Below are 26,463 nucleotides of genomic sequence, written 5' to 3'. Positions count from 1 at the left end.
ACTGACCAATGATTGGCTCAGAAGTTTTGTTTTTAGTGCCAGCTTTCCATCCAATGTTTTCAGTTGATAGCTTAGACCTACCTGAAGCTGTATTTATTCATTTCATAGAGTATTAAAATCAGTTGTAAGTTTTATTGTCACTCCTCCTAAATGGGCGTGTTGAAGATGATAGTTCCAGAAGGCTTTGGTAAAACAAAATAGGAAAGCACATGCTATGGATGATGTACATGAGCAGCATATGAGTGACAGGTATGCCTCTGGGAAGGCATGATGTTTCTTTTGAGTTTTTGAGGCTTCAGAGCCTCAATATGTATTCCTGGACTTCATCAAATTTTAAAACTTTTGTCTTTCAAGACTGTTAAGAGAATAAAAATACAATCTGAAAATAGGGGGGAAGTAATTGCAAGTCATATTCTGGTAAAGGACTTGTGTTTAGAATACATAAAGAGCATTTAAAACTCACTAATTTGTAGACAAGCCAACTAAAAATGAGCAAAAGATGTGAATATATATTCTGCTAAAGAAGATTAGCAAAGACTAATAAGTGTATTAAGTAAATGTGCAGCATCATTAGTGATAAAAGAAATGTAAATTAAACTCCAAATAGATTTTGCTTTATAGCCACTAGAAGACAGACAAATAAAATTGCCAAGGATATGAACAAACTGGAGCCCCTCATTTATTGCACTTAGGCATATCCTTATAAATAATTAAACTTAAAGTTCCAACCCAGCATTTCTACTCTTGGGAATGTATCCTAGACAATTGAAGTGTTTGACCACACAAACACTTATATGTGAATGTAATAGCATGATTTATAATGCCAGGAAAGTGGAGCCAACCAACAAGTGAATGAATAAACAAATGTGGAATATCCTTATGGAATGCTATTTAGCAATAAAAGGAAGTGCTAGAACATGGATGACTCCCAAAAACATTATGCTAAGTGAAGGAGCCAAACACAAAAGACCACATACTGTATGATTCTATTTATGTGAACTGGGGAGTATGTGGAGAGGGTAGATTAGTGAGTAACCAGGGTCAGAGGCAAGAATGATGAATGACTGCAAATGTCATAAAGAATTGTTTTGAGATAGAAATATTCTGAAATTGAATTTTGGTGTGGTTATACATTTACTGAAAGCCATCAAATTACATATTTAAGATGGGTGAATTTTATGAAATGTAAATTATACCTCAATAAAACCTTAAAGCCAAAAGTTTGGTCCCAGGACCCAGTAGCAAATCAGAATTGCCAGTGAACTTGTTAGCAATGCAAATTCTCAGCTTTAGTGGAGCAGAAATTCTGTGCTGTAGCAAGCCTTCCAGCTGATTCTGATGCAGGGTCAAGTTTGAGGATTACTACTCTAGAATCAAGGAAAGTTAAATGGAGACGTGGGTAGTTTTGGGTACAGTTTATGTACATTCGATCTACCCTGTTCCTGTAACTGCAGGAAAGGTTTGAATTAAGGACTGTTCTAGTAGAGTTAAAGAAAATTACAGGGTAGTGGGAGTAAAAATAAACTGGTCTTTCATGTTCTTGATATGTCCCCCCGAGAAGCTTTGTGATTGTTATGTTTGTGTACCACATATGTTAGTAAATTCCTGTGTTCTTTTAGGCTTGCTGTTAGTTAACGAACATAGCATAAACAGGGTCATTTGCCATAACGACAGTGGAAGTTTAGAGCCTTGAAAGGAATTAGTTCTCCTAAATATTTACACAGTGTAATATAGCAGAGCCAGAAATGTTCAGTGATCCCAGAAAGGTAAAGATCTGACTGTAGATAAAGAAGTAAGTAGAGCAGCCAGCTGGAATGAGCAAGTCATTCTCTCTCTCCCTCTGCCCAGTGTATCTTAAAAGTCACAATTAAAAAAGGAATTGATGTAAGGTAGTGGTCTTCTACACAGCATGTACTTTCAGGATTCTTTTCAGCATTAGCTAGGTAGCCAAAAGAAATTCTGAAGGTGGAGGCTGCTCCAGAATAGGGCTTGTAGATCCAATTTGGAGGCTGCTGGTGGTGTTAGATGAAGTTTATAGCTAGGGGGTCCCCCTTGACTAGGGGGGTAATGATTTCTGATGTAGCATAAATTCTTTTCAGAGGGAAGTAGAAGCTGTTGGGAAAAGGATAAAACAAATAAATTAAGAGAGGGGAGAAAAGGAGGAGTGGGAACCAGTTCATGAAAATCAATAAACACATCTCATTTATTAGTGGAATTTAGATTGCTAACAAAACTATTTAGAAGAGTATTAGAAAATGTAGCACAAATCATTGTTATTTTCAAAACTTGATTAACCTGTAGGTGAAAAGACTGGGCTCTGTGTTGCTGGCAAACCACAACTGCATCTGTCCCTCTCTCTTTTTTCAAGGTAGAATCTCTGAGTTATTTGCCCGGGCTGGCTTCAAACTGCCATCCTCCTGAACTCTGCCTCCTGAGTAGCTAGGATTATAAAAGTGAGCCATCGGTGCCTGGCTGTCCCTCTCTTTTTAGTGATTATTTTACTTCTCACGGGTCTTTTTCCCTTTGCTTGTTTTCTGATTGTTTGCTTGGGGTTTTCTTTTTGTTATTGTTGTTGTTAAAACTCTTAATTCTCAATATTATGTTGAGCCCTCATTACCAAATATTAGAATATTATATTCTCTTGATCATTCCTCTTCTAATTTCTGCTATTGGGTAGATAATGAAAGAGTAGAGTACTTCACAGTAAGTTTCATCCTAATAATTTCTTTACCATAGCAGTCCAAATTCCTCATATTTATTATTGGTCAAACTTTCAATAGTGCATCTAATCTAAAAACAACAATAATGATTTTTTAAAAAAGGGCTAGAAGTGTTGGCAATAATGGTGCCGATAGGTTTCAGTTCTTACTGCACCCTTAAGCTCCTGTTTTCCAGGGTCAAGGTCCTGCCTCCCAGGGTCATGGTCCTGCCTCCCAGGGTCACAGTCCTGCCTCAAATCTAGCTTGAATCCTCCTTCTGCCCCAACCTCCAATCAGCATGAACCATAAGATCCTAACCAATCAGATCATGCCAAGTCTCACTGAGGGGTATTTAAGCCCCTGCTCCTCTCTCCCTCTCTCTCTTGGCTCTCTCTGCTCTCTCCCTCTCCCACCCTGCAATAAAGAATCTCTTGGCCAGATCACTCCTCTCCACGTGGTCATTTTGGGGCCTATATTTCCTTACAAGAAGAGTGAATGAGGCAGACTTTTTTCCTTTGAAAGAAAGCTTTATTGTTTATAATTCTCTATGCAACTTTCATATCAGTTATTTCAGTAGAATTAAATAAGAATAACAAATGCAGATAATCTTAGATGCCTAAATTTAAAAAAACTGGCAGTTTTGGGTTAACTGTGAGAGTCAGGAGAGTCATACTTTCAGGTGTCAGGGAGATGGCAGGTAGGTTGATGTGTTTTCTTTCTTGGTCAATACATTTCAAAGAATTGACTAAAAAGCATTTTGATTATAAAATTCAAATTTTCCTGTCCTCTGAGGTTTTGTATCATGTTAGTGGTGAACCTATGTTTGCAGTACTGCTGAAAATAACAGTTTTCTTCATGGGGAGCTATGATCTGATCTGCTTTTCCTGTCTCTGAACCACCTGTTTCCCAGGCTGTGACTCACTTAGTGGTGTCATGCAGTATTTGTAACTACTTCATGATAGTCTCATATATATGTGGGGGAAAAAAGAAATAAAGGAAGGGTTTTTCAAAAAGGAAAGCAGAAGAGGAAGAGAAGGGAGAAAAGTAGAAAAGAGATGCTTACTATGGAAGGTAATAAAGAATAACAATTTGTGCTCCTGCTTCTTTGTCCAAAATTGCTGCTACCTCAGTGGAGGTTCTCAACCTATAAATAGGGCCAAGCTCTCCATCTTCTTTGTCCTTCAGCTTATTGATTTACTTTCCCCTGTGGTAGCATTTGAAGGTACAGTTTGGCTTGTTATCTGTCTTCAAATGGCCCAATGACAGCAATAAAAGATATGTGTTGTGTTTTGACCCATTGTGGCACATGTTAGCAGCTCAGCATCATTGTGAACATAAGCCTGAGAGTCTAAATAGGAGAGTCAGGTTCTTTGGTTGAATGCTGCTTGCTTTGTTTTGTTTTAATGGCATATCAAGATAGGTAGCTAGTGCTTACTCAAACTCCAAATTAAATTTCTGCTTGGTAGTTGCTAATTTGGGTCTTGTCTTTTTAGGTTTCTATTGAGGCTAGAAAGGATCTTTTCATCCTTGTGATGTGGGGGCACTAAAGGTACAGTGGCCAATGGAATTCTGTTGCGTTGAAATTGCTTTGTGGATAAGATGTGTTAGGATGGCCATCTGGGAGTACATACAAGTCCTCTGCTAGGTAGACTTTTCACATTCTCCTGCACTTTCATGGATCCTCTGAAACACCTGAACCATTGCCAAAGCTGTTCTCTTTGGCAAATGCTCACCTTTGACTTTTTTCAAACTGGTAATTAAAGACTAGATTGTTGCTAGTGTTCCACCAGATGGTGCTAGTGTTACATATCTAGTTGTTACATATCTAGTTGGTGCAACTAGAAAACTGAAGCTGTGTATTTTCCTTCTTTTTCTGCTTTATTATATTTTGCCCTTAGTGTTTTCTTCATGCACACTCCTCTCCCCATATTTTGTTGTATCGCCTCACTTTTTATAGTGTGGTCAGTGAGCTGTTGTGCCTTTGTGATTATGAAGGATAACTTGAGAGATGGATTTGGAGGCTAAGGACTAAGTAAAACTTAGAGATAGATAATACAAAGTTTCCTTTTTCTTCTTTCTTTTATTTTGTCATTTTTACATTTACTTACATGTGTGTACATTGTTTGGGGCACCTCCTTCCCCAATACATACTTTCTTATAAAAGTTTTTATCATGTATTTGCTTCTTATCTCGCTTGTGTGCAAAAATTGAAAACATATTCTTGAATTTTCTGCTTAGTGACCTTTCTTTCATGTATCACAACAGTGTCATAAAATAGCACTGTTTAAGATATTCTAGAGGCTGTGGTCATTGGTAATAAATGATGTATTTACCCAGATTTAAGTTAAAAATACCATGAATAACTTTAAAATAAAAATTGGTAACATTAAAAAAAATTGGCCATTATCTGATTTCAGATTTCCTGATCAGTTAATAGTTGTGCTTAAACATTAAAGTTTTAATTACATGATTATTTTAGAAAATAAAGTAACAAGAATATCATTAAAAGAATGATTCCTTTTTAAGTACTGTTAATATATTGCACAAACCTGTTTTTTTCTTTTTGTATATATGTTAATTTTAAAACTATCAAAGTTGGTCTTTTATAAAGACGTTTTCCCCTTAATTTATGATTATTTTATATGAGATCAAAATATTTTACAATAGTTATTTTTGACAGCATAGTTATCCACTTAATGAATGCTTTAATGATAGTTATGTTGATTTTCAGTCTCTTGATCACTGCTGTACTGTGATGAACAGCACTATTTAAGTTTTTGTGTTTTAAAATTTCAAGTAAATTCTTAAAAATATAATAGCTAGTTCAGAAAGAATGTGCATTTTTAGGACTTGCTCTAATTTTCAGATTACCATCTGAGAGTTCTACAATTAAACATCTTTAAAATACTTGATTTCATTTGTTTCACTCTGTCCTCTTTATTAGTAAATTACCTTTGTGATCTTTTTGGTTTTTTTGTTGTTTCTGCCTCAACCTCCCAAGTTCTAGGATTCCAGATATGTGCCACATGCCTGGCTAGATTATGTTATTTATTTTTATTAAAAAAATTTTTTTTGGGTGGTACTGGGGTTTGAACTCAGGGCTTCACATGTCTAGGTAGGTGCTCTACCACTTGAGTCACTCTGCCAGCCCGTTTTTTGCTCTTGTTATTTTTGAAATCCGGTGTCATGAACTATTTAGCCTTAAACCACGATCATCCTGATTTCTGCCTCCTGAGTAGCTAGGATTACAGGTATGAGCCACAGTGCCCAGCCTAGATTGCGTTATTTTTAAAAATGACTAGATACTGTTTTGTTGAGACTCCTTGAAATGATACTTCTCATGAAATAATGGAATTTAAACTAGATTTCATATTGTCTTAAAAGTAAGCTGTATTCTTTAAGCATTAAATCCTAGAGCCCCTTGTATTTGTGCTGATTTAGGTTTTTGGCCTTGTCTCCCATCTTTTAAATGCAAACATTTACACTTTTCATACTTCAGAACAGATTATCTTGTGTGCAGAGCAAAGAATTAAGATCTGTGTTGGCTGATGTTTTTAGTGCTTTTTGTTCCATGTTGAGACTAATGAACTCATTTAATCTCTTGATACGAGTGTTTCCACTCTGAAAAGTTGGAAGGAAGAACAGTTTTTAGATAAATTATTTTTTAAACTTTGGTGATAGTATCTATTGAGCACATAGTTTTTGGTAGGCAGAAAGAAGAGGAAGGTGCTACATAGTGACGGGGCTTGAGGAGTTCTAGTATACTTTTATGAAGAATGAAAAATATATCAGTCTGTGTTAGTTTAGGAAATGTGTCCTGGTAGATTTGTTTATATCTTACTAAGTAACTACATTTTCATTTAAGTAAGTTACCTTAGAATTAAATTATCCAGCTAACATAAAGAAGCACATAATTTATTTTAAAATCAGAAGAAACAGTAAAGGTATATTTGGGAAACGGGGAAGGGGAGATTCTTACAGAGGCTTTATATAACTTCACAAATGAATGTAAAAACTATCAGTCCAGTATAATTTTTTTAAAAAGGTAAGCCAGTATTCTTGTGAAAAGAATCAACACATTCTCCTACTGTCTGAATGAACAGTCGAGTAAGAAAAGGTACCTGGTTTTAAAAGCTTCCTCAACATTCTGTCATGTAGCTGTGGAGATACCAATTCTGCAATTTAAACATATATCTTTGAACAAGAGAACAAGTTGTATTGATTAGAGAAAAGTTTTATGTAAGTAATATTTTTAAATTTTATTTGCGATAACAAAATGCAGTCATTTTAGTTCATAGGGGCTTGGGGGAAAATTTAGTGAATTTAAAAGTGAATGTATCTACATTGTACATGTTTTACTTGCTTTTTAGGTTATGAAGGTGTTGTTTGCTTTCTTAAAATAGAAAGACCCTAAAATAGTGTTGTTAGCTGGATAAAATGTTTTTTAAATTATCAATTTAATTCTAGAAAATTAGCATCTTAACATAGATATGATAAAATGTAAACTCCAGTGTTAGTTTCTAAAATTACTTTCATCTATTTAAAGTTCAAGATACCATATGTATCTGTTTAGGTATTTATCTAATGTGGCAATTCAAAGGCTCTTTAGAGTACGGTGATAATCTTGAAACATAAGTTCAGTTATAGCTTTGTCAGTTAAAATCCCCCTAAATTCTGCTCAGTCTTGTCTGCTTTATGGTCAAATATATAAAATAATCAAATTGCTAAGATTCTGAGTCTAACTTGTTTATAATGGAGTCTAACTTGTTAAAAAGTAAGAGAGAAATTTACTTTTTGAAATATAATATTAAATTTATGAATTTATATAAAGCTCCTTTTTGCTTTCCTCAAGATAGTAGAGGTAGTTAGAATAATTTTCCAGTAGTTTATTGGGAAACTTCTCATTAAACAGAAAGCACTTAGAAATCCAGCATGCTTTCTGCCGAAGTATATCCTTAAACTCTAAATAGGAGTGAAAAGGCATAGAGAGTGGGGGTATTGTAGATTGTGTTTTTAGCAAGTTCTCCTGGAAAAAATCATCACCACTTTCAGTTTGATTTGTTTCATTTAATTCTTGCCACATATACTTCTTAAGTCTTTATATGTTTTGTATTGAAGTAATCAGTGTTGAGCCTTTTCTTTTCATTTTGTAATCTAAACTGTCTGATCTACACTGAGTACTGAACTGTTTATTAGACCCATACTATTCAATAGTTAAAGCATAAGAAATTTACTACATTTTGTATTGATTTAATATTAATGTTAATCTAAAATCTTTGGGTGCAATGTGTCACATCTGTTTTGTATTCCTCTGTTTAAAAGAAGTGGCAGTTTGGTATTTGGAGGAATATTTATTATCTGAGTGTTTTTCTTTGTAACAGTTTCCCTCAGTCTATTGAGAATTATAACCTCCAAAAGACAGTGAATCACCCTGCAAATTCTCAGGTACCCAATTACTGAGGGCACATTTAATTAGAATTTTAATTTACTATTTAAATTCTCTTTCCTTAAATAATTGTAACTCTGGAGGTTTCTAAAAAAAAGGAAATAAATTTGAGGTAAAATTAAAAAAATATATTTTCTCTTAATAAGTCCTACCTGCCCTTCATGGATACTCTAGTTTTTTAGAAAAGACTTCATTAGATTGAGTGTTGATTTGTGTTTGAGATAGAATTTTCTGTGGCTTGTGACTGAATATTCTTATCCTAAGGTCGTGTTTTATAACCTTTTCTGGGGTCATGGATTTCTTTAGGTAATCAGCGAAAGCCATATCCCATTTTCCTAAGGCAGAACGTGCATAAACACAAACATTTTACATATAGTTTTATTAAGCCTCCTTTTCCCCCTGCCCAGGGCCCCAGGTCAGGAAGCTGCTACACTGAAACTAAAAAAATCTCTTCTAGTGTGCTAGTTTTAGTATCAAATTAGTATGTCACACTTAAGAGTTTTCTTCATTTCAAACTTTAATGTTACATTTTTCTTCTTGATTATTATGTAGAAGATAAGCATAATTTAAATATTGAGGAAAAAGCACAGTTTCCTTTTATTTTTAAGTTGGTACCTGAAATTATAGAACATATAATACTTTAGGTTCTACCTTATGTTCTTAAGAAAATAAAACTCACTTTATCTTTGGGTCAAAGGTGAAGAAAGTAGAAGATAGGAGTTCTTATTGATCTCTTGTTAGAGAAGGTCATTCTTCTTTAGAAAAGATGTTGCATTGTTATTTGGCAAACAAAAAATGGGTTCTCATTTTAATGAAAGGTTGTGAAACTATTTTAGAGTTATGCTGGTTAAGAGCTCAAACTTGACCATCAAGTAATTTAGGATCCTAATCCAGCTTAGTTGCTTACCAGCTATATGGCCTTGAGCTCCTTATTTGCCTGTAAAATAGGATCTAATCCATTAAATGAAATGCTTTTTATAAAGCACTTGGTTTCATGCTTTGTATAAAATTTGCATTCTGCCCTGCTCAGTGGCTCATGCCTGTAATTCCAACTGTTTGGGAGGCTGAGATTGGGAGGATTGAGGTTCAAGGCCAGGTGGCAAAAAAAGTAAGAAAGACCCCATCTCAGGAAAGAAAAAAAAAAAAAGGCTGGGTTTAGAGGCAGGCACCTGGCCTTTTTTCCCAACCATGTGAGAAGCATTAAGCAGGAGGATTGCAGCCTAGGCTGATCCAGAGAAAACTATGAGACCTAATCTCAAAAATAACTCAAGCAAAAAGGGCTAGAGGCACAGCTCAAGTAATAGAGTGCCGGCCTAGCAAGTAAGATGCCCTGAAATCAGACCCCACAACTGCCAAAAAAAAAAATGCATTCAGTAACTGTATCAGCTCAATGATTGATGAGAGACAGGATGAGCAAAGCCATATTTTTCAATCACAGTGCTCATTTTCCCATCATGAAATTCAGGATAGTAGATCTTCATGCAAAAAGATAAATCCTCATGTCCTCTAGAATAATCCCAAATCTTAATGTCAAAACTTAGTGAAGAGTCTTCTCCAAAGACAAGGAGTAGCAAACCAACTTTTCCACATTTTATTTCTCAGCGCTCAATTGTTACAGTGAGGCAATATGTTAAAAGTTATCCACTAAATTGGTCTCATATAATTGAAGAAAATATTGAGGAGAAAGAAAGGGAGAGGTTGCTAAGAGTGTATTAAAAAATTGAGCACTAACATGTTTCTGCTTTTAAATCTTGACACCTAGATTGTCATGTCATAGAGCTTGTGTATACTTAAAAGGATATGGCTTTGTTTGCATATTAGGTCATAAAGAAGAACTGTAGTTTAAAAGTGTTTGTAAAACCATATAAATGTGAATCGTCATACAGATGTCATCTGTAAGAGTGTTCTTATTGTGGTCTGTAAAGTATTTGGAGAAATACTTTCATAGAAGAAAGGAAGAGAATGGTTTGTATAATGCTTTGATTAAGTAAATTATGAAATGCAATGGTTTGACACCTGCCTAAAGTGAAAAAGCTTCAAGTTCACCAAAAGTATAATTCCAGACCGTCCTGAAAAGAAGTACAATGAGATCCTTTCTGGTCTTCTTTTTTATGTGTGATTGCTAATTATCATTGGTAATAACAATGACAGTGTTTGTGGCAATGCTTTTATTTACCTGTATGACTGTACTTTCCAAGATGCTCTGGAATGATTAATTTAAATGGGAGTCATAAATGTCATCAGCAATAGATTCTAGACACAGGAAAAGCTAAGTATATTATGATAATTTTGAAGTTGGCACCAGAGGAAAATATTCATTGTGTTCATCAATAAACTGCCTCTCAATACCTTTGGCAGAGAAATCAACAGAATGAACTCATCATGGATTTGAGCCTGTGTATTTCCTATGTGGGGAAAAAAAATCATTGCTTAATGACTTTGAATTCGTGGAGTATTACATACATAAGGTATCATTGAGATATAAGAACACGTTACCCTGGTTTTTTTTTCTTGTAATACATGCTTTTACTCACTTTTTTTCACTCACTTTTTTTTGTTTAATATTCTTGGACCAGGCATAAAGTTTGGAAAATAATGTTTCCCTTTGCTTTCTTCTCAGTATTGTCAGTGAAGCTGGAGCTTCAATCTACAGTGTCAGCCCTGAAGCCAACAAAGAGATGCCAGGACTGGATCCTAACCTGAGAAGTGCAGGTAAGAAGCTGTGATCCATGGCAAAAAAACATGTGATTCTGAACTTGCACATGCAACAATCTAAATATTTTAAATACCCAAGAAATTGTAAAAGATCTATGACATGCATGAGAATTGGCAAATTAGAAAGAAAGTGGCTGATTGGAGTAATAACTGGAATTATGGAAAAGAAAGGAAAAATACTGTCCTGTTTATAAAGAGCACCACAATGCTCTAGAGAATAGTGAAAAATTAGCCTAAAAAGTCTTTTGTAAAATTGAATTCCAGAGTTTAATAATAAAAATTATAAAAGACTACAGTTTTTTATTATTAATACAAAACATTAATTACTGTGGCTTTTGTTGGCAGTAAGTAACATCAAAAGTTGTAGCTCAAGTGCCTGAATATACACAGGCCTTCAGTTTATTGCTAAATATTTGTCAAATGAGTAGTCTCTCTTGGCTTCCTAGTAGAGGTTGTCATTTGATAGTATATTGCTTTCAAAAGCCTTCTTTTATTTTAGTCGTATTTGATTGCTTTGATTTCTGTGATGTGGAATAGTTAAAACTTACATTCAAAGAAGTTAAAATACTTTTGATATAGCTTGTGGGAGCAGTTGGTATATAAATAAAATATTAGATCTGGCTAGAGCATTTTTCTGTGTAATAGGGGATATTTAGATCACTTTGTTAGTAATGAACCTCTTATTTTTTTCCCTAAATATTCCCATTGGATTTCATTGGCTGTTCTTTAAATCTGTACCCAGATTATACATTTTTGAAAAGTTGCTCTCATCTAAAGCTAAAACTTTTTTTTTTTAACTGTCAAAAGACTTTGTAGCTTCCCTTCAGTTGTTTGTTCTGGGACACAATCCCCTGTCTAAATTTATCTTCTCAAACTTAAATTCCAGCTGAATGTGAAGCTCTTCCCTGTCACACCAGCTCAATTTGGTTCTTAGGAGCTCCTTAGGAGCTCTTTGGTACTTGCCTTATAATAACAATAGTAGTGACAATGGTAGGAGGAGTAGAAATAGCCAGCCTAGTAGGAACTGATAATTCTAATCTTTCTTAAGCACTACTGTAAATGAAACATTGTGGGGATGTACATTACCAGTATTACTTCATTTTATCCTCACAATTGCCCTGAGACAATATCATTATTCTCACTTTACAGGTGAGGATACTAAGGCTTAAAGAGGCTACACATTCAGTAATGTGTGTGTGTAATATTTGTGTACCTAATGTCGATAATAAAATGATGCTTTTCTTTTTAAAAAATAAAATCTAGAACTTCCCAAGTTGTTGTTAAAAGAATATCTTTCAGCTGAGTCTTGGAAAAAATATTTGTGCTGTATTTTCTGGGAGGCAGTAATCCCTCAGTCCTCCAACTAAAAGGTCTGCTATCTCTTCCTAACCACTGGCCCATGTTGGTGCATAATGGCAGTTATAGGTGAAACCAGATTATATCATTCCAATAAGACCCTATGAAAATAGAAGACAATAAAAAGGGGATCCACCATGGCTCTAATTGCCTCTATTTCAAAGTCTAGTTAGCTGTGTCTTCAGTACGTGACTCACTCTAGGTATGGCTTCCTTTTATGTCTCAACTTGCTTCTCTGTGGCAGTGATGATTAATCCCTATCAACTCAAAACACCTACCAAGATACTTTGAGTAAAGTCCAGTCCTAAAGATACATATTCAAAGAGTGGACTCTCCACTCATGGTTTCCTACAGCCCACTTCCTTTTCAAGTATTGTTTTTGACTAGAATCTTCCTGTTTCCTAGTGATTAATACCAAGGATGACTTTATACTTTATTTGAGGCCTCGAGTACCTCCAAGTGTAGATTTTACCTTTAAACACTACTATGGTTCAGGTTATGACTTGTCCCCAGATTCACGTGCGTGAAGGTTGGTCCCTGGTGTGGCAATGTTGACAGGTGTTAGCACCTTTAAGAGGTGGGGACTAGTGTCAGATAATTAGATCATGAGGGTATCACTCTCAGAAGGGGTTTATTCTGGTCTTTTGGAGTGAGTTCTCCCAAGAGTGGCTTATTATAAAGTGTGTCCACCTCATTCCTTTGCCACTTCTGCACATGGCCAGTTCCTTTTCTGTTTCTTATCCATCCTGTGACCCAGCAAGGGCTCAGAAGCCAGATAGATGAGGCCACTCAACCTTGGACTTTCCAAGGTTAAACTGTAAAACTGTGAATTAAATAAACCTCTTTTCTTAATAGGTATTTTGTTATGTCAACAGAAAGTGAGCTAATATAAATTCTCTATAAGTTTACCTTGTCAGAATATAACAGACATGTTAAATATTCATGCAAGCATTAAACATATATAAAAATGACCTTCCTATTACTACATCTCCTTAGCCAGTTTATCAGCTTATTGAAAACAGAAACTGTCCATCCATACATCTCCCATAATAAATACATTGCACAGAAGAGGCATATAAATTGTATCGACAGACTAGTAGATGAAAGATAATAAAATGCTAAAGATTTCTGATTTAAAATGGCAGAATTGAATGTGACTTTTTCCTTTCCTTCCTTCTGAAATCCTAATAAAATAATAGAAACAAGATAGAATGAAGGAATAAACCCATGAGGACAAAAGAATGAGAGAAGAGATAAAAGCAGCAACAAATTTTGAAAGTGAGAGCCAGATAGATGAGTAATAAGTGGTCTAGTTGACTTAAGAATTAAATCCTAAGAAAGCAGTGTAGGAAACAAAAGTAATTAACTGATGGATTGTGGAATCCCTACTGGTTGGGGAAATGGTATGAAGTGCCTTTGGAAGTACATTGGGGAGGGCTAAGGGTGAATCTAAAATAAGCAAGTGGTTGAAAGTCTGTTTTAAAAGCAATGAGACCAAATTAAAGCAAATACTTATACATAAATTCTTATGGCAGTACTAGTCACACTAGCTAAAAGCTAGAATCAGTCCAAATGTCCATCAGCAGAAGAATTAGGAAACAAAATGTGTTCTATTCATGCAATAGAATATTAGTCAATCATAAAAAGGTTGAAGTACTGATACATGCTATAACATGGATGAACTTTGAAAAATATTAAACCAAGTGAAAAAAGCCAGTCATAAAAGATGACATACAATTACATTTATATAAAATATGTAGAATGTACAGACAGCCAATTGTGGTCATCAGGGACTAGGGAGAGATGGGAATGGGAACTGCTTAATGGGTTCATGGTTTTCTTTGGGTGAAATGAAAATGTTTTTAGAGCTTAATAGAGGTGGGGTTGCACAAGGTAAGTTATACAAAGTAGTACTGACTTCTATACTTCAAAATGGCTGATTTTCTGTTACGTGAATTTCACTTTAAAAAGATAAATTTGACCTCTGCTTCTGCACAGTTAAGTAATGCTCTTCTTCAACTTTTGCAGAAGACTGGCTATTTGTTCTTGGAGAAGGGCTCCACAGTGGTACACACCGCTTTCACATGAGAGTAGGTATACCTACTGAGAAACAGGGACTACTAGAATAGAGTAGAGAGGAACAAGCCTTCCATGCAGATTATTGACTTTGACATAACACTCAAAGAAACTAGGATCAGAGGTGCTACAAAAAATGGCAAGAGCACCCTGCAGTGAAGCTCACAGTTGACAAGTCTTACCTTTGAGCAAAGCAATTACAGGCAGCTTTTTAGTACCCTGCCTTTGGTGGATAGTTAAACATCACCTAACATCTAAAGAAAACTTAGAACATTAAAGACAGAACATAAAATATATTGGAGGAAAACAAGCATGATTTGGAGAAAATAGAGATGATGCAGACAAAGGGAAAATAAAGAATAGTTTAACATTCTCAGAGAAATAATATATTTCATTCACATATATGTATACAATTGTAATTTGGAGTTGTTGACTTAAAAAGACAACATGAGGAAGTTGACATATTTTCCTTTGTTCCTTTCTGATTAAGGAAAGGATAAATAGATGAACATTGCATTTTAAAAAATAGAGATGTTTGTTATTGTTAGATAAAGCAACAAATTTTAAAGAGACTATTTTCTAGAGTCTTTTAGGCAATAACTTTATTTGCTCTAGAAGCTTCAGAATTCTGCATATCTCTAGACAGTTCCATCTAGAAAATCCAGAACCCCTGTATACCTTTTTATCCTTTGGATATTAAGACATGTTATGAAGGAGGAGAAATGTTGCTTTCAAGAGTACTTTATATGGACATACAGGTTATGTACTGTGCGACTTAGTTAACCATATGAGGAAAGTGTGTGTTCCTTATGTTTTAGTGTGATAAACTTTACTAAATCTGGGCTCCCTTTTCCCCTTCTTTCTACTGCTTAAATTTTGGTCTCTATGACCCTTATTTTCTTCCTTTATACATTGACTTACATTACCACTTAACAAATTACTATTCATTAAAAAAAATGAAAGTTCCATATATATTTTCTGTCCTCTTTTCATTGGTTTTTCTAACCTACTACAATATTAGACTCTACTCTTAATTTCTGTGGCTTATAATAGGACTTGCTTTTATCTTTTCTAATTGCAGTTTTTGCACACTTCCATTCTTCTCCCCATCCAATATCCTAGCACCTAGCAAAAACAATTCTTCAACTCTATGGATTTGCCTGTTCTAGACAGTTGATATAAATGTATTCATATAGTATGTGTCTTTGTGACTGGTCTCTTTCACTTAGCATAGTGATTCCCAGGTCCTTCCTTGTTGTAGAATGTATCAGCACTTTATTCTTTTTTATTGCCAATCAATACTCTATTGTGTGAATAATGCTACGATGAACATTCATGTATAAGATCTTATGTGGACATATGTTTCCATTTCACTCCAGTATATACCTAGGGGTAAAAATTTGAGGGCATGTGGTAACTATATTTAATATTTTCAAGGTATCTTTTTGACTTCAGTTATGATAATGTTCTCATAATTCATTCTTTACTACTGTTCCCCAAACTTGGGGGCACATTCTTCCTCTCTCTTACTTCTCTCATTCTATCATATAGTAGCCTTTCTTGCTGAGCTGCCTCTTGGTCTGTTCCCTTTAGCAATCCGTTGTCAACCTGATCGTCTTCAACCAGGAGCTTTTCATTATTACCATGTCCTAAATAACTCATTCTTGGTGGTCTTGCCAGCAGGAAATCAGCTGGATCTTCTCTCCAAAGTCTAGACATTCAACTTTTGAGTTATGTTTTAAACAGTATTCATCTTTCTGTCCCCACTTCCTCTACTCTGTACTTAGCTTTTTATACTATATGAAATGAGCAGCATTTGAGAGGGAATTATGAGGTCTAGAAACTTTAGGATCTCTGTCAGGGTTGCTTACTGAGGACACTAATGCCAAGGACTCTTTTAACTTGTTGTAGAATTAGTATGTCTCCTAGAAGCGATAATTTCCATTCCACTCTTCTATTGCATTTAATAATATTAGAATGGAAAAGAGGACACAACAATTGGAAGTGAACCAGGTGGGAAATAGTTTAAAACCCTTTTGTATATTTCAGAAATTTTAAAATATGAGAATCTACCCACACTTACCAAATTATATAACTACTCTAACCAATTTCTGTTGTTTAGATTTTCATAATATGAGTTTTCCAGTAGGGAGAGATTTGCCCATTGTTGATTTCCTTTTGTTGAATTTCTAATGCTGCCTTCCTACACATTAATTGTTTGGATGCCTATATTCTTAATTTGATTTGCTATTGTGTTTTTTTTTTAACTTATTTTGGCAATGTATGTGTGTGTTTGAAAATCAGTCTTATTGCATTATAAAAATAAGGGCTAAATAAATAATATTTGCTTTAGAGAAATTAAAGCATATCTCTGGTATGGGTTGGATGAAATTATTTCTCCTATAGCTTGCTATGCCTGCTCTAATTAACCCTTTGTGATTTTTGATAAAAAGATATTATGTGAAAGCCTTAGAATCCCTGTCTCTTCTGAGACAGAAATAAGCAGATTGTATGACACCAGCTTATTGTTCTCTAAGCTTGCTTTGTGAGCTTCTGTTGTCACTAAATGTTAGACATAATAATAATAAAGGACATAGAAAAGACTTGAATGACCGTGCAGTGAACTTGTTGTTCACAGTAGATCTTATCTCTGGTGAGAGAGGTGGCACAAATCAGTGACTGGAGAATCTGATCTTTACTAAAGGAGGTGATTTCTCTTGCTAGACCTTGAACAGTTTAATAGGAAAACCAGTATGGGATTTCCTTTGATAGTGGTAATGTTTTCACTTAAGTTTACATTCCATCCAACCTATGTAAGTAGGTAACACTGATTGACTTTCATGTATTTAAAGATGGAATCTGTTCATATGTAAGGACTCAATGTAACTGTGCTCCTCAGAGTTGGGTGGGTGGATGCCTTTAGAAGTATCTGTAAGAGTCATAACAAATACCTTTTCTCTAGCTAAATCTATTGTATAAACTAAATTAGATATGAGGTTTTATTAATATTTGATAAGGGTTGATTACAATAAATGGTAACCAAGTAAAAATCATGGTAAAGAAATGTTTAAAGTTCACTTTCAGATTTCTTTTTTTTTTTTTTTGGTGGTGGTCCTGGGTTTGAACTGAGGACCTTGTACCTGTTAGGCAGGTGCTCTACCATTTGTGAACCACACACCCTAGGTCCTTTTTAGCTTTAGTTATTTTTTTAGATAGGGTCTTGAGTTTTTGCTTGGGGCCAGCCTCAGACCATGCTCCTCCTACCTATTCTTCTCAGTAGCTGTGATTATAGCATGTGGCACCATGCCCACCTTGTTGGTTGAGCTGTGGGGGAGGTTTCACTAACTTTTTGCCCAGGCTGGTCTTGAACTGTGATCCTCCCAATCTCTGACTTTCTAGTAGCTGAGATTATAGACATGTATCACTATACCTGGTCTCAAGTTTCTTGAACATGGATTGTGATGGTCATGAAAGAGATGTGATTAGAACTGTTTATTTGTTCACAGACAAGCAGCTAGGACTGTGGAGCATTTCCTGATGCACCTTTGCAGTCATGTTGAAACTGTACAAGTGTTTCCATCACCCAGCAGACTCTATCTCTGGTTACATTAAGATATGATTCCAACATTTATTCATTGTTATCAAGTTCTACTTCTAATAAACATTTGATACATAAATCAATGTGTGTCATATTTATAATAATGCAGGACTTTTAAAAGTAAAACAAATACCTGCTTTCTCGTTAAAGCATGAAGTATCCTATTATGCTTTATTTAAAGAATGCACAGACATTCCTATAAGTATAGGAACAGATAATTGTGTGTTTTATTTTTCTGAATCCTTTCCATCTATTTGTCTCAAGAATGCTTGACAATTCTGATGATATAATTAATTCTGAGATTTTTGTATTCATTTTTTGGGAAAAAAGAGCTTTGAAATTTAACTAAATTGTTGGTCTTTGGTAGGGGGGCATAAGGAGGGACAAGATTAAGGGCTTGCATTATGAGAAACTAACCTAAGTAATTATCCGAGTACTGCTTTTTACATTAAGTCATACTTGTTTTCTGATTCTGTTTTTTCAGTTTCCATAGCAAGGCGTGTACAAGATCCATTAGCTGAGCTAGTGAAAATTGAGCCGAAGCACATTGGAGTTGGAATGTATCAGGTAAAGCAATGCAGATCATTTAATTTATGAAATATATCAATACAAAGGGCATAGTCAAACCATGAATAGTAATTAAGTGCTTGTGGGAATAAATTTCCATTTTCAAAGGTTATACAGTTTGTGGGAAGAGTTTTAAGTTTGTGGGAAGAGTTTTAAGTTAGGAGTTTTAAGTTGTCATAGCAGAAAAGAGTTCTTTTTTAACTCCTATATTGATAATTTTGATCAAATCTTAAAATTCAGCATAGTCAGATTTCAAGACTATTAAAACATTAGATCAAACAACTAACTTAATTTGGAGACTCTCTTCTTCTTACAGTATTATAAAAACGGAGGGAATGTGGAACATGGGGCCATGTTGTCTCTTTACACACACCTGCAGTTCCATCTGCTTGGAGGCAAGAGGATCATTTAAGCCCATGAGTTCGAGACCAGCCCAGGCAGCATAGCAACACTCTGCCTTAAAAGAAAGAAAGTCCTTCTTAAATCTGAAATTGAATATTACCTTACCCTCTGTATAATTTTAATAGGATTTCAGTGATAGGTATAGTAAGCACCCCTAATTTGTGGACTTACTTCATGCAGTTTTGACCAACTGTGGTCAGAAAAAAAATTCCATCTTCATTATGCAGCACAGGTGATGTGGAGAAACTCTCAGTCAGTCCTACTTTATCATTAGTTGTGCTTAAATCATTGTGTGATCTGCTGAGTATATATCCTTGCCTTTAATTTTCTGAAAATATACCTGCCCCAAAGCAAATGGTACCCAAAAAGCAAGATAAAAGTTATGGTAATCTTCCCAAGCCAAAAAGGGTACACATGTGCTTAATTTCAGTGATAAAGTAAAAATTTTAGATTTGTTGAAAGGCAGTATGTTTTTAGCAGAAGTTGGGCAGCATTATGGAGACAAGTCAATCATCCACAGTATTTAAGATAAAGAGCATGAAATAAGATCTAGGTTTTGATGAGCAGTATTAATGGCAGTAATTTTTATGACAGTTATGTAGCCTACTCCATGCAGTCTCAAGTTATGGGTGCTCAGCCTACTGTAGATATATACAGTATAAGTAAATTTGAATAACTTTAGATTATTGAACTGTACATCCTGAGCATTCACAGATTGTTCCTTTTTGGTGGTCTTCTTGGAACCATATACCAGCAGATACCAAGGGTCTACAGAACTATATTGCCCTTTCTTTAAAGAAATACTAAGTCATAAAATCTGTGATTACTAGAAATGGCAGAAAAGACCTTAGAAATCATACAACTCTACCCCCTCATTTCACAGAAAAATCAAAGGCTGTATCATTTTATAGCAAGTTGGCCAAAGAGCTATGATCATCAGACCTGTGATGGTTAATCTTTTTTTTTTGGCAGTACTGGGGTTTGAACTCAGGCACTCACACTTGCTAGGCAGGGCCTTTACCACTTGAGCCACTCTGCCAGCCGATGTGATGGTTAATCTTGGTTTTCAGTTTGATTGGATTGATAACTTGAGTGATTAGTAAAGCACACTTCGAGATGTGTCTGTGAGGGCAATTCCAGAGCAATTAACTAAAAGGGGAAGACTCAACCTGAATGTGGATAGCACCATCCCATAAGCTTGGGGTCTGGATAGAATAAAGAGCTGGATAACATAGATATGCTTCTCTCTGCTTCCTGGCCACCATGAAGTAAGCTTCTCTATTCCACTATGCCCTCCCCATCATGATGGACTGAAACGGAACTAAAATAAATCTTTCCTCCCTTAAATTGTTTGGCTCAGGTATTTTGTTCAGTGATCAAAGTCTGACTAGCACAAGACCTTTAAATGTCCTTGTCTGTATTTGAAAAATGGTTACTTGGCTGCAAGTAGATAGAAATGCCTAGAATCTAAAGTGTATAACTAGAGCAGTTTGTGATATAAGCAATTACCATGAAGGGGATTATAGTTACCTTGTTTTAACTATAAGGTAGTAGTGCAGGAAAAGAGAAAGATTTCAAGTTTATAGAATCCAGGCAGTCTAATGATCAGCATCAAAGGGCTCTTTAAGTAAATCACAAAGACCTAAGCTCCAAGTTTGAATTCAGAGATCATGTTTAATGTGAGAAAGAGTTTGAAATTTCTTCCAACAGCAGGGAGAAGTCATACAAGAGTTTTAAGCAAGGGAATGACATGATTTGTGTTTTTAAATGTTGACTTTGGCCACTCTAGGGAGAATGAATTAGAGGGGAAGAGGAGAAGCAGTAAGGCTAATTAGGAGGCTGTTAAGCCTGGCCAGGTGAGAAATGATGGTACTTGGACAAAGTTAATGACTGTGGAGATGGAAAAGAGTCTGTTTTGTAGCAACTACGTGCTAGTAAGTGAGGGAAAAGGAATTATGAAGGATTTGTTCCAAGAGTTCTGGTATGTGTTTCATGTCTAAGTAGAACAAATTTTGTGGGCAAGATCAGTTTTTCAGTTTTGGACATGTTGGTTTGAGAAGACCATAAGAATCCAAGGAATGACATCAAATAGGAGTTGGATCTATAAGCCTGAGACTAAGAGAAACAGCAATATTAAATTGGAGTATATACTGTTTAGCAAATATTGAAACTGAGAAAGTGGTGAAGATGGTAGGTTGAACACATATTCTTTAACCACGCTACTACCACTACCGGTGTATCAAAAGCTCCAGGTTGGACAGGAAAGGTATATATATGTATCTGCACCCATATAAGTGCATATTTATATGAATAAGTTGGGAATAACTGGAAAAACAAGAAAGGGTCCCATCAGTGGATGGAAAGATCAGGAATTCAATGACAGTCACAAAGAAAATACCTGATAGAGCTATAGCTCAGAACATATATGGGTAGTTTGTTACTGCACAAACTTAAAACTAAAATGATGAATTGAGGAAATTATTTGCCACAAGCTTATATGTATATTATGGTAACTACATATTTCACTGTTAAGATTTTGGATTTTTTCTTGTTGATTTGTACACATTTTCATGTTGATTCATATGAAACATTTACATGAAATATATGAAGTCTCTTTGTACTATTTACCATGAAAGAAATATAAATTTCTGTCTTTATCAAAAGCCCATATTAAATAAAGTGATATTATTTCAACCTAACAGTTGAGTAAAGTTGTAATAGAATAAAAATCTGTGTGGGTGAGAAAGATAACAGTGAAATCAGTATTCACATGTACTGCTGATAGAAATGTAAATTGCTGTTCCTAGAAACAGTCAATACTTGTCAAGATACAGTTTTTAAAAATTCATCCCTTTTACTTGGAAATTCTTTATCAGCTAGTTCTAAGGCATTAATGAGAACTGGTAATATCTATATATAAATTTTCTGTATGCACAAGTAACAAAATATTGGAAGCCTCTACTGTAGAAGAATATTCTGAAGATTTATGGCACACCTATCAGATGAACTATTATATAACTATTAAAATTCAGGCTTTTGAGCCAGTGAGGTAGCATGTGCCTGTAATCCTAGCTACTGATGAATCTGAGCAAGTAGGATTAAGAGTTGAAATCTAGTGTGGGTGCAATATTAAGACCCTGTCTCAAAAAAAAAAAAAAAAAAAAACCAAAAGAAAGAAAAATATATATATTTAGGCTTTCAAGGAGGACTTATAACATGAGACTTTTCCTTCTTTTTCATTGTCTAAAGCGTTCTGTAACAAATATATAAGAGGAAAATTTTGTTGTTAAATATGTATCCATTTCCTTATCCCTGCCAATGGATCTCTTAATTTTATGCCTTGATGTAATGAATTTCCAATACTGTCATAGTAGAATGGCCTTTCTTTTTAATTAGGACCTCCCTGTGCTTTTGGTATAAATTTAATAGTTAACATTCATTCTGATTTAAAATATGAGTAGCTGGACAAACATTGCTGATTGAAACAATGAAAGCTGTTCAAAGAAAGAATGCTAAATAATTAGATGAAATAATAGACACTATAATGTTATTTCAATAGAAACTAAAATTCCTTTGGTTTAATAACAGCTAAAATGCTAAGGGCAGCACTCCAATCCTTGTCTTAGAAAACCAGGAGAGCTGATTTTAAAAACACATGCCTGTCATTATTTCTGGAGAGAGAGGCAACTAGTGTGGTCAAATGACAGCATATCCCTAACTGACCCCTGAAGACTTTGCTGGAAAGTGGCTTGGTGTTACTCCCAAAAAAATACTCCCGGGTGAGACAGGATGATGCAGGGTTGGCTGTGTTGAGTTCTGTGGGACATGGGGAATGGTGATTTAACTTGGCCTTGTCATACCTCAAGTTTAAGTTGAAATAAGTTGGATTTACTTGCTATTTATTTTTCTTTTGACTGTGTTCTTATACTTTCATGCTCATTAATACCTTCATTTGGTAACGAAGCATGTGCAGTCAAATAGGAAAGACTCTGAACAGCCCTTTTCCCCTCTTATTGTGCCTCTCTGGTAGATCACTTGATGATGTTAAATGATGAAATGGTTGTCCAAAATAAGTTTTTGGAGCCCTTAGTGGACTTTTTATACAGGCCATCTTTATTCCTCATTATTGAGGATAACGAGGAGTCCCTGTGAAAAGATAATCATCTTCCCAGCTGAAATTTTCATGGTAGAACCTCAAAGGTATTAATTTACATTTTATTTCACCACCCCCTCTGTGGTATCAATTCATGGTTAAAAAAAAATACAGATAAAGTCAGCTTTAGAAGCTCTATGAACTAGTGCTTCTGCATCTTTTGTGTGTTTGGTTTTGTGGATGAGGATTGAACATGGGCCTTGCACTTTCAGGACAAGTGCTTTGCCACTTGAGCTAAGCCCCCAGCCCCAAAACAAACAAATAAATAGAAACAAAACAACTATTTAGTTAGTTTTGACATAACTTTGTTACATATTTTTATAGTTAAAATGTAGGGATTGTTAAGTGTAGTTTTAGTTTAGGTCTGTGAAAGATAAGATTCCTAATCTGTCCAGTTTTATTTGCTCAGATCCTTAAAAACATTTAAATCTCTAATTATTTGTCATTGTAGAATGGGATACAGAGAAAAGTCATGGACATTCCCATGATTTTTGCTTGAATTTTTGCCCCCTACACTAAAGCAATATTTTGAAATAGAGAAAACACAAAAGTGAAGCTGAAAACTGCTCTAAATCTAAGGCATTATTCATATAGGTACATTTCCTGTCAGAACTGTTTTGCAGTCTTGCCCCTTGACTCTCAGTTCTTAGCATATGGGCTTATACTGAATCCCTGCTTTACAGAGTATTATAAATAAAATTCATACTTAGCCTTAAACTCAGATGTTTCATTCATTTGCGACCATGCAGAGATCTGTGACTAGAAAACAAACTCGTGTATTAGAATTTGCTAATTACTCCTCAAAATTTCAAGTTTAACAATTTCTATTCCAGATATCTTTTTCTTTCAGGATGAATTATGCTTCCTACATTAAAATATCAGCTTTAGTTTTCTTGGGTTCTTAGACATCACCAACCCATGTGATAATCTATGTACGTATACAAGTATTCTAGTGTAGTATCATTACTTAATTTTAAAAGAAATCTGAAATGTTAGTATTATTTGAAGAAACTTTTACCAATAATACCTTCAAATATTAATAGTGACATAACTGTTTGCTTACTCTTTGTATTTCATTGACAATTTGCAGTGAAACTAGACTCGGGTCAATTTCTACTCAAGTTCACTTTCTAGTTTTGATATACCAACACAAAAAATCACTGTCATGATTTCTAAAACTTTTAAAGATATTTTCAGTGTTTAAAACTAATAATATGCACATTGAAAAAAGTTATGACTTGACATTAAAATATGACCATAAGGAAAAAAGATTAATAAATTCTACTGCATTTGATTCTAAAATGGTCATGGATTAGAAAACAATATATAGACAATCCAAAGACAGGGAAAAGGTATTTGAAATGCATAATCCTATAAATGATGTAGAGTATATAAAGATCTGCTAATCAAGAGGGAAAAAAAGATAACAGAAAAATAGGCAAAGACAATTCGTAGAAGAAAAGGCAGAAAGACCTGTAAAGATAAGGGAAAAAATACCACTCTCACTATTAATGGGAGAAATGCAAATTAAATCCTTGTTGGGAATCCCTTCAGATTGTCAGAAATTAGTCTGATGATTCAGATTTTGGCAAGTAAGAAGAACATTAGCAATGCTGTACATTTTTTTGGGTGTATAAATTGGCACAACCACTTTAGAAAGCAATTGGAAGTCAGTAAAGTTGAAGATGAAAAGTCTGCTCTGTTCAGTAGTTCTGTTGCTAGAAATATGTGGCCTAGAGAAATTCTCTCACATCGGCACAAGAAGTTCATTGAAGCACTATTTACAGTAATGAAAATTTGGAGACATATGTCTGTTATCTGAAGAATGAAAAAAAAAATTAGTATACTTGGACTTTTTAATATTACATACCAGCAGAAATAACCCAGTTAGAGCTACCTATGTTAATATAGATACATCTTAAAGGATATAATGTTAAGAGAGAAAGCAGGTTGTAGAATGTGTATAGTATTATACAACTGAAAAAATTCAAAATATAAAAACAATACTATATTATTTCTAGATGTATATAAAGAATATAAAAATAAGCACAGAACCTTAAGATAGTATTTACTGTGGAGCACAGAAAGGGAGAAGACTGGGATCTGATCGAGGTAACCCAGGAGTTTCAATTTTATTTATAATTTCTTTTTTTTGAAGTTGTTTGGTGGGTACATGGTATCTCTTTTACTGCATTATAATATATATTTTTTTGTTAAATGTTTCATATTTTTCAAAAAAATGGAGGAAAGTTGGGTCAAATGATAAAGATGCTTTAGCTTAGGAACTTTGGCTTTCAGTTGGTTTTAATTTCTTCCTTATACAACTGTGTGTATTTTTTAAATGAGACTTTATATAATTATAAAAAATAAAATTATTTTCATTTTTCAGTGAAATGAAGAAGTAATATTATAATATTCATAATATTCTTATAGATTTTCTTGTTTATAACTCTAATCTTGCACCAAGTTAAATATTCTTAAATGCTAAATCTTGATACGATCTTTAGAAAATTTTCATCTCACAAATACAGACTTTTCTCCCGTGAATTTTATGATTAAATATCATTTGTTTTGTTTCCTTGGTAATTTTAGATAAATTTCTAGTGCTTATTTAATGGGTATAGTTGGGTAGAGCAGATGTTTAACAAATTGTAATATAATGTGTTATAGTAGTGATAACATTATTTAATGGGCATTCATCCTTACTATTTTCTTTTCACAACTAGCTCCCTCCCTTTTGCCTAAATTCTCTAAATTAGAAACCTTAAACTTAACCAGGGAAGCCTTTAAAAGTACCTAGCTTAGATTCTATCCCCAGAGATAATTAGTTTAATTGGTCTGAGGGTGGGCTTCACATGTCAAAAAACTTTTTCAAGTTTCATAGGTGATTCTAATGTACAGCTCTGAGAACTATTGATTCACAAAATAGGTCCCAAGACCAGCAGCATCCATATCATCCAAAAATTTGCTAGAAATGCAAATTCTTACACCCTTTTCCCAGACCTGTAAGATGAGACATTTGATGGGGGAAGGGCACCAAAATCTGTGCTTTATTGGCATAGACCTGAGAACCACTGATAATATTTTTCAAGCTTAAATGTACATATAAAGCCTGTTGGAGGTCTTGTTAAAATGCAGATTCTGATTCAGTTGATCTGGGTTAGGCAATGAGATTCTGTTTTTCTAGTAGGATCCCAGGTTATAGCAATGCTGCTGATAGCAAGACACCCTACTCAAGACCTCTTTGGGCCACACAGGAGGCCTACTCAGTCAGAATCTGGTCTTAAAAGATTTCCAGGTGTCTTGAATGCACATTACAGTGTCTATAATGTAGCAGAAAAATCAGGACATGGAAGTATTGAAGGGTAAGAGTTCGAATAACCAAAAGTAAGGTTGGAGGTATGGCTCAAGTGGTAGATGGCTTGCCTAGGAAATGCAAGGCCCTGAGTTC

At 34.7% G+C, this 26,463-nt stretch overlaps 1 protein-coding gene across 2 annotated transcripts in view; it reads left to right on the top strand.

Moving 5' to 3' along the window:
* Window positions 1-26,463, top strand: part of Srbd1 (S1 RNA binding domain 1) — a 227,160-nt gene that overhangs the window by 133,015 nt on the left and 67,682 nt on the right. For both annotated transcript variants that reach the window (XM_074049618.1, XM_020168980.2), the window contains exons 15-16: window positions 10,766-10,857; window positions 18,375-18,457. In XM_074049618.1, the coding sequence (XP_073905719.1) occupies window positions 10,766-10,857; window positions 18,375-18,457 (175 nt within the window). The remainder of the gene's footprint in view (window positions 1-10,765; window positions 10,858-18,374; window positions 18,458-26,463) is intronic.

The sequence above is a fragment of the Castor canadensis genome, chromosome 12 (genome assembly GCF_047511655.1).
Source record: "Castor canadensis chromosome 12, mCasCan1.hap1v2, whole genome shotgun sequence".
NCBI classification, from domain to species: Eukaryota; Metazoa; Chordata; class Mammalia; order Rodentia; family Castoridae; genus Castor; species Castor canadensis.
This window is presented reverse-complemented; position numbering and strand designations above follow the sequence as displayed.